General features: G+C 46.4%; 1 protein-coding gene across 5 annotated transcripts in view; it reads right to left on the bottom strand.

Moving 5' to 3' along the window:
* Nucleotides 1-10,000, bottom strand: part of celf2 (cugbp, Elav-like family member 2) — a 205,601-nt gene that overhangs the window by 155,841 nt on the left and 39,760 nt on the right. For all 5 annotated transcript variants that reach the window (XM_080421552.1, XM_080421553.1, XM_080421554.1 and 2 more), the window contains exon 3: nucleotides 5,928-5,963. In XM_080421552.1, coding sequence (XP_080277678.1) covers nucleotides 5,928-5,963 — 36 coding nt within the window. The remainder of the gene's footprint in view (nucleotides 1-5,927; nucleotides 5,964-10,000) is intronic.

Here is a 10,000-nt window from a genome sequence, read left to right as displayed (position 1 = left end):
CCAGGTAAACAATAACAGGTAAACAAAGAAACAATGAGCCTATAGCATCTGTCTAAATAACATGCTATATCTAAATGACATTTTTAACATTGTGGTCAATCTCACTCTCTTGCTCTCTCCCAGTCCTTCCTCTGAGCTCTCTCTTCACCCTCATGTCGCCCGCTGCCCCCCCCCCTCTCTCTATCTCTCTCCATTCTCACATTCCTTACACCCCTCTGTTCTCTCCCCCTCCTTCCCCATCATTAGAGTTCCTTCATAATTCATGTGTTGGGATGAAATATGTATGATGAGCGAGCGTGCCGCCAGAACAAGCTCTCAACAATAAAAGATAAAACCCAATGAGAGTTTTAGTGTGCTCCGGCCTCTCGTTGTACTGAAAGACCATGCTCGCGTGCAGTGAGGATTTTACCTTTGGTGGTACCGTTATTTTAATGACGTCACGCGCACGTCGCTTAACACCTACACTACGGGATTTAGCGCATTCTTTACTTAAGTAAAAGTATCAAAACTGCAATGTGGAAATAATCTGTTGCACAAGTAAAAGTCCAGAATTCAATTTAAAAAAAAATATATATATATATATATATATTATATGTTTCAGGAGTTCGTACTGTATGGTGTGTGTGATATGAAAAATTAGCTTAGCATAATCACAGTAATCCTTAATCATATTCCATCATATTCAAGGGCTTTTGGAGAGAAATGAGACAGACTCCAGTCGCTTTAGCACTGCAGAGGGCAGGCGTGTGCGTCTGTGTCCAGCTGACGCTCGTTGACACTCGTTAATGTTATAGGCATCAAGGCAATTATGCCTCTGCACTGTCAAAGAGACTTGGCGTGATGTCTAGGCATGGGAGAAAACAGGCGTTGGGCCTGTGCGATTCCTTTTAACCACTAAAGCCCTATTTTGTGCTTTATCGTACGACGTGTCGCACAGCGAAAATAGCCGATCTACAACAAGCTCACAATGCGTCACAATTTTGCGGCACGTTGTGAACTTGAACCTCGATTTTCACCTATAATGACACGCCCAAAATAATGACGCCAGATTGAAATGCTTAACCTGCCACAGCGGCATCGGCCATTTTGTCCTGGCCCCCCACACCACCCCTGTGTTCAGTAAAGAAGGAAGACGTTGTTGCGTTTCGTCGGTTTGTTTGTCTTTCCGAGGGAGCTGAACTGCTCACGCTCAATCACAAAGCGATAACTAAATTCTACCCGGAGCCTCTCGGCTGTCAAACGTCAGCACTCACACATGCACTCCCTCCCTCTCCGTTGTTGCTGACCAGGAGTGTTTTTTAAAAAGGGTCTGTTTTGCAAAGGTTTCTCTGGCTGAGGCGTCTCTCTGGACGTTTTACTCACTGGGGGATAAATTAGAGCTCAGGAAAGAGCCTTTAACACTGATAACTGTCACTGCTGGAGACAGACAGAGAGGAGAGAGAGGGAGAGAGAGTGAGAGAGAGAGGAAGTGAGAGAAAAGAGATGTACTTGAAGAGCACACACATGCGTGCTCGCACATCGCTCGCCCACACACACACACACACACACACACACACACACACACACACACACACACACACACACACACACACACACACACACACACACACACACACACACACACACACACACACACACACACACACACACACAGATGGTTATTTCATTAGCCATCCAGAATACTCCAGTCGGGTGTCTGGCTGCAGTGCCATCTAGTGAGCCTCATGAATATTCAGCAGCCGTAATACCCAGAGGGGGCGGGGCCATGACCGCCTGCCCGCCCGGCGGTGGTTTAAGGCCGGGAGGCAATAAGAGACTGCACCGAGACGACACTTTGAGTAAATCTCTGTAACTATAGACAGTACAGGGTGTGCGTTCAAGTGTGTGTGTGTGTGTGTGGGGGGGGGGGGGGGTGGGGGGTGTGTGTGTGCATGTAATCCCCTCACCTGCAGCCTTAATGCTACATAGCAACTTATAGAGGCCTATAGAGAGTTGTGTCCATTCCATTCCACACATGAACTCATGCTATTCTCACACAAATCAATGGGTGTTTATGTCGCCACAAGCTTTTGCTCATGTGAATGTGCAACCGCCTCTATTGGCATGTGTGTGTGTGTGTGTGTGTGTGTGTGTGTGTGTGTGTGTGTGTGTGTGTGTGTGTGTGTGTGTGTGTGTGTGTGTGTGTGTGTGTGTGTGTGTGCGTGCGTGTGCGTGTGTGTGTGTGTGTGTGTGTGTGTGTGTCAGCCCCAGGAGGTCATGTCAGTGCCAATAGCAGGTTTCAGACAAATAATGACCAATGCTGTGAGCCATCCATGGAGCCATGCTAGCTAATTATTGGCTGTGTGGCTTCAAAGCACATTACCAGTACAAAGACCTGCAATTAAACACACACACACACACACACACACACACACACACACACACACACACACACACACACTCACACTCACACACACACACTCTCTCACACACACACACACACACACACACACACACACACACACACACACACACACACACACACACACACACACACACACACACACACACACACACACACACACACACACACACACAGAGAAGCACGAGAGGAAGTGCAAGTGGATGTGCACACTTCCTCTCCTCACACTCCTTATTAGCCCTGTCTCCACCAACAACCCCCCTCTCCTCCAGGCTCCCGTGCTTTCGGCCTACGGGGCCTACATCGGACCACTGGTGGGCCACAAGGGCATTGCAAGTGGGCCCCCAAATTATTGGCAAAACATAAAGATTTGAATGATAATGTAACATGCATATTTAAAAATATATATGTTAAAAAAATTATAATGTCATGATATTTTTATAAATGGAAAACGGTGCATTTATATAGCGCCTTTATCCAAGGCACTTTACAATGATTGTGCATTACATTCAGTGTTAATTTTGACACCAAATTCTGATGTGGACTTAGTCGCAGTCTTTTGAATAACACACCATTTAGTTTGAGTCCTATTTTAGTTGTCTTTACTTTACGTTACATTCTTGTCTTTAATTTACTTGTCTTAGTCGACTAAATATCAAAACTTTAGTCTTAGTCAACAAAATTAACACTGAAATTCACCCATTCACACACACATTCACACACACATTCACACACCCATTCACACACCGATGGTGGAGGAAACCATGCAAGGCACCAAGGCATCGCAATTAGGGGTTCAGCGTCTTCAGTGGTGGAAAAAGTACTCAAATTTTGTACAAAATTATAATTATAAAAATTATACTTATAATTAAGTAAAAGTATACTGCAATGTACTCGGTGCCCACACTATGAGCTTGTATATCTGCTATTTTTCAATAGCCAAAGAAATCTTGATGCGTTCCCCGGTCTTCATGGGTTAAGTAACAAAAGTAAAAGTACTCATTTACGCAGAATGTCCCATCAGTCCCAAATAGTCAAAGTATATACACAGGGCTGAAGGGATTAATGTATGTTTTGTAATAATAATCAAAATCAACAAAGTTTAACAAACTAACGTTTTCAAATAAATAGAGGTTCGGGCCACTACGCGGTTCAGGCTGCTAGTATAATATTTGCCTCTGACATGTAGTGGAGTAGAAGTAAACATATGTTAAGTAAAAATACCTCACAATTGTGTGTGTACTTGAGTAAATGCACTTAGTTACTGTACACCACTCTGCTCTGTGTTCCTTTATTCACTCCCTTGCTTCCACAGTCTTATCACTTCACATTCCTGAGCCCCACCCCCCTCCTCCTCCTATCTCTCTCTCTCTCTTCTTCCTCCTCCTCCTCCTCCTCCTATCTCTCTCTTCTTCCTCCTCCTCCTATCTCTCTCTCTCTTCTCCTCCTCCTCCTCCTCCTCCTCCTATCTCTCTCTCTCTTCTTCTTCTTCTTCTTCCTCCTCCTCCTCCTCCTCCTCCTCCTATCTCTCTCTCTCTCTTCCTCCTCCTCCTCCTCCTATCTCTCTCTCTCTTCTTCTTCTTCTTCTTCCTCCTCCTCCTCCTCCTCCTCCTCCTCCTATCTCTCTCTCTCTCTTCCTCCTCCTCCTCCTCCTCCTCCTATCTCTCTCTCTCTCTCTCTTCCTCCTCCTCCCCCCTCTCTCTCTCTCTCTCTCTCTCTTCTTCCTCCTCCTCCTCCTCCTCTCTCTCTCTCTCTCTTCCTCCGGTTCAGTGCCGTCCAGGGTCCAGAGCGGGCGCTAGGCAACCAGCAGGGTGTCAATCAAACCATCGGGGATGTTCGTTAGACGTAGAGCACGAGGGATCAAATTATACGCCAGGTCTCTCTGTGACTGTGTGTGTGTGTGTGTGTGTGTGTGTGTGTGTGTGTGTGTGTGTGTGTGTGTGTGTGTGTGTGTGTGTGTGTGTGTGTGTGTGTGTGTGTGTGTGTGTGTGTGTGTGTGTTGGACGGGTTGCGATGTGCTGCAGAGACAGGAAATAACAAACGCACTTCAGAGTGACGCAGATGCGTGGCGGATCAGCATGAAACACACACCATGTGTTTGTGCGCCTGTGTGTGAGTCACTGTAACTGTAACTGTCTGTGTGTGTGTGTGTGTGTGTGTGTGTGTGTGTGTGTGTGTGTGTGTGTGTGTGTGAAAGAGAGAGAGCGAGAAAGAAACAGAGCATGTGCAATAGTAGTCACAGCCTCGCCTAATTTTCCCCAATCAGCGGGGAAAAACAAAAGCAAACTATTCTGCCTAATTATTTACAGCCACAGTCGTCTATTCCTCTCCTCTTTCCTGCTCTCTCTCTCTCTCCTGCTCTCTCTCTCTCTACCCTTATCTCTCTGTGGTGCCCAAAGCTGTTTGAAGCGTGCGTGCGTGTGTGTGTGTGTGTGTGTGTGTATGTGTATGCGTGCGCGCGTGTGTGTGTGTGTGTGTGTGTGTGTGTGTGTGTGCGTTTGTGCGCGCCAGGGATCATCTGCATATGAGCGCCATTAGGTGTCCCCTGTTACCTTAGCTAGGGAAACATGAAACGTAATAAAGATCGTAATAAAGATCGTGTTGTGTTGCGTTGTGTTGTGTTGTGTTGCGTTGTGTTGTGTTGTGTTGCGTTGTGTTGTGTTGTGTTGTGCATGCACGATTGCACGTGTGCGAGCATGTGTCTGTGTGCCTATCCCGTATCGGAAGCGAGTCAGCCTGCTTTGAAATGTGGAAAATATATTCATTTACTTCTCTGTGTTCTTCCTTTTGTTGTTCTGTCTCACTCTTGTGAGAGTACGTGGCAAAAATCATCAGCATTAATTTAACTCTGGGAGTGCACGATTGTAACCAAATGTGTACACTCATTCATTGTTAATACAAATTGACTTATGGATCTATTCATCTCAGCCAGACTAAACACTGACCCACTTGGGGCCCATTTTTACCCTCTAAGAGTTAAACTAGAAGGATTTTATCATGTACCGGAACGCTGTTCGAGGGCAGAATATGAGTCATTTTCCTTAACAGTGCCTCAGAAGAGAAATAGGTGCAGCTATTTAAAGATCGGCCTTTTTATCTAAACCTCTCTCTCTCTTTCTCTCTCTCTCTCTGTCTCTCTCTCTCCTCTTCTTCTGCGTCGGTCTGCTGCTCTGTCGCTGCAGGCTTTATTTTAATGGCCTCGCTCGGCCTTAGATCCGAGCCTTGTCCCGTCCTTTCCCATTCACCCCACCCACACGCAGCCCGGGCGTCCTTCCTCTTGCCTTTTGGACCAAAAAAAAAACGTCCTTCCGCCAAGTTTTATACAGTCGCTCGAGCTCGTTTGACAGACAAATGTCACATCAACGTGACATCAACGTTTCTTAATGTGCACAGCCCCCCCCCCCCCCACCAAAAATAACCAACTACCGCCCGTGGGTCCGTCTGTGTACACGTCCGTGCTTGGCTGGAGAGAACGAGAAGGAATTCAGACAAAAAGAAAGGAAGTGTAAATAAAGTGCGGTCCTACCTCTGTATGGGTCCAGATAGGTCACTGGCATCCTGCCTGTAATGGAACAAAAGAACACAGGGAGAGGAGTTCAGTCAGTTCAATAGTTCTTTCACATAAATAGGCAGGGTTCCTCATCATGGGCACTGAAGTCAAAAGTAACACAATAGCAGCACTCACGGATCAATAGTCTGCGTGTCGAGGGCAACAACAAATACATTTCAGCTAAAAGCCGATCGTTTGCATGATACTGAAGTCGGCCATGTGCTTTAAATCGGTGATTCTCAACCAATTTCATTTCAAGGACCCCCCAGTTTGATATGCATTAAGCCACGGACCACCGTTTCATACGGTTCCTTCTATCTCTGGGACTCAATATCTACACTGTAAAATCGTCAATGTTAATTTAACTCTGAGAGTGTACAATTGGAACCAAAGGGATCCATCTTTCACACACTAGCCCAGAGTCAGAGCCAGTGACCCGTCACTATGACTCAGAAATAACCCTGTCCTGTCCCCAAAAAAACTTCGGAAAGGCAATTGGCCACTCTTACTCCCTCCGAACTCATCTGCGTTCTTAAAGGGATAGTTCACCCAAAAAAGTACATTTTTTCTATCTATTTTTCTATCTTTCTATTTTTTGGTTTTTGTCGCATTCCTAAGCCAATGACCAGCGGACAGGTAGGACACACAAAGGAGACTCTTTGTGTCTCCTACCGGAACTGCTGCAGCCAAATTATTGGCTTAGGAATGCGACAAAAACAAAACAATACCCATGAATTCAAGTCTCCATGGGGTGACTAATCGATAAAAACAAAATCATTTTGAGGGTGAACTATCCCTTTAACACCAGACCCCGGCCATTCAGTAATCTGATCAATGAATCTGTCCAGTAACAACGCAGCAGGCAACTCGCTCTGTCTCCCCGAGACGCTGAAGCATTTTGTGTACAACCAGCACTGTGATTTAAAAAACCTGGATATGGTTTCCGACGCTCTGGGAAATGTGTCCACGGAGGTGCGGAGGGTTTCAGCTGTTTCTTGTGAAACAGCCGAAGCGGGATTTCAGAGGGGTTTGTACCTCCTGAAGGTTGGCTCGAGAGACTATAGCCCCTCCCCCCCCGGCAAACGTCTGCTCCAAACTATCGTCATTTCGTCCAAAACGGTAACTTTTCAGGATTCCAATGAAAAAATAGCTAAAGTAGCAGATCCACAAGCTCGAAATGCGTCGCTTTGCGCTGCGTTTCGAGCTTGTGGATGTGCTACTTTAGATGCTTTAGTGTGACGCTGTAGTACGACCAACTAGGGCGTTATTTTACGAAGAAACACAAAAAGTTAAAAGTATGGAGATAATAGGTTTCTGCCCGACAACAACTAGTAAAACCTACACTTTCTGAAGAAAGTTGGGACATGCCATAACCATCAATCATTTAGCCGAAGACCCCCTGGAACCCAGTCAAGTACCCCCATACCCCATGTTGAGAACGAGTGTCTTAAATGACACACACACACACGCTCACTCTGACACTTGCACCTCAAAAGCATGTTCACACCATCGCCTACACAGACACACACTGACACATGCACCTCAAAAGTATGTTCACGCACGCACACGCGCACGCACACACGCACACACACACACACACACACACACACACACACACACACACACACACACACACACACACACGCACACACACAGAGTAAATTGGTCTTTCCTGTCTGGGGTGACAAGGGACAACATGGGGTCGGTCTCCCTCTGTAATTCCCTGCTCTCTCCCTCTCTATTTATCTATCCATCTGTTTCCCTCTGTGCTTTATCCCCTCCACCACTCCGGTCTGTTCTTTTCACACTGCATGTAAATAAATTGGTCCCCAGGCCCTGCCTGTAGACACTCTTCTATCCTCAGTGTGTTTGTGTGTTTGCTGTACGTGTGTACTGTGTTTGTGAGACGCACGCACGCATGCACGCTTGCATGCACGCACACGTACGCACACGTACGCACACACGCACACACAAACACACACAAACAAACAAACACACACACGCACGCACACACACACCTCAAGAGTACCAAGCTGCAGCCTATTAGTGTGAGATTTTGTGTCAGAGGTAAATAGAGGAATAAAAAATAAAAAAACTATTTTCTCATTAATGATGTGCGTGTGTTTTGTGTGTGTGTGTGTGTGTGTGTGTGTGTGTGTGTGTGTGTGTGTGTGTGTGTGTGTGTGTGTGTGTACGTGTGTGTGTGTGTGTGTGTGTGTGTGTTTTATGATGAAATGCAGAGGAAACACAAAGCTGGCGTATCCGTTCGCTCTCTCCCTGCACAGTATAAATCCCCAGTGTTAATCTAACCCTTGTAGTGGAGACATGGACCCAAATGAGCCATTATGGTCCATTTGGGTCCATCCTTCACACTCTCAGGGTTAAATTGACACTGAGGATTTGACTGTGCGCTCCAACTCCTCAGCACAGCGGCCAATTGGCATGATGGCCGTGCTTTGCATTTCAAAGGCCTTCTCCTGTCTTTTTCATCTCCAACCGTCTAACGCTCATCCGCCTTTATCCATCCGCACATGCACGTGGACGGCCACGCACGCATGCACGCACACGTGCACTCAATACTCGTGTTCACATTTTTGGTCAATTTCCCTCATGGCATGAATTATGAAAAAGGGTAATTGGGACATTGAGTGCACGCACGTACGCACGCACGCACGCACGCACGCACGCACGCACACACACACACACACACACACACACACACACACACACACACACACACACACACACACACACACACACACACACACACACACACACACACACACACACACACACACACACACACACACACACACACACACACACACACACACCTTCACACTTCACAAATCTGTCCGTATACCGCAATACTGCCACTCTCTAGTCTTTGGCACTATGCCACTATGAGCCCTATTTTCAGCCGATTATCCTATAGCCACTATTTGGTGATTCAGCATTGCGCAAGGGCCGTTCCGATGCAAAAGTTGCTATCTTCGGACACACTGGCGCTACCCGTTACATTATGCATAGGCGTGGTTTGGGCGTTACAATAATAAAACCAATCACCGTGCCAGATGCCATTGCCTTTATGGAGAAGACTGCGCAAGCCATTATCCCCAGTGCAATCTTACGCTCTCTCCCTCTCTGCCCAATGTGCCATGGGCCATGGAAGAGCCACGTTGCCTTGGAATGAAATTATATTTGATACACAGAATTATCACTCACACATTGCTGGTTAAAGAGAACTTTAAATGACAGCAATCTGCTTGTCTTCTGCTGGATTAATCAAACGGACTCCGGAGCCGCACTGCATGAGGCGCCGAAACATTGGACAATATACCCGACGTTTGCTTCATACGCTGTAGCCTTTGATTGCCTTTGAATAAAACCACATTTGATCGACATAATTATCACCCACATGTTGCTGATTATAGAGGATTTCATATTATTGTAATCCGTTCATTATTTCCTGGGCAATGGATTAATGAAACTGAACGGAGCGAATGGCATCGCGTGACACGCGGCACAAATCATCTTATATAAACACAATTGACACAAGGAATTGACACTCTCACTTCAGCTGATTATAGAGAATTGGAATCACAGAGATACGTGGAGAATTAGGGGAGAAGGAGACCTCTGAATGACACCCGACATGTCCATTGCAGGCGCGCACTCTACCAAACGAATTTGGCACAGCGGGTGGTTTTAGAGTCCGCTATGCTCTTCCTCAAACGTGTGTGGGCAAGATAGCAACTTACGGGAAAGCGCAACAACACGCCCACGGGCACACCTCCATGGCGCAAATAACGGAGTCGGCATAATGATGAATAGATACCGTTTAGGGACACTGCCACCTCACTTGTGCGTAATTCACGGGCAGCGGGTAGTGCCAGCGGGTAAGGCACACCGGCGAAAATAGAGCCCCTAGTCTATAAGCTTGAAGACTGGCTATTTTCGCTATTTGTCATAGAGTGAATTATATAGGGCTTAAGTGGGGGTAAATCTCTGACAGCTGAAATCTAACAATGTGGAATATCAGACACAAT

Source organism: Gymnoscopelus braueri (assembly GCF_963280865.1).
Source record: "Gymnoscopelus braueri genome assembly, chromosome: 23".
Taxonomy (NCBI): domain Eukaryota; kingdom Metazoa; phylum Chordata; class Actinopteri; order Myctophiformes; family Myctophidae; genus Gymnoscopelus; species Gymnoscopelus braueri.
Note: the sequence above shows the minus strand (reverse complement) of the source record. Positions and strands in the feature narration are given on the sequence as shown.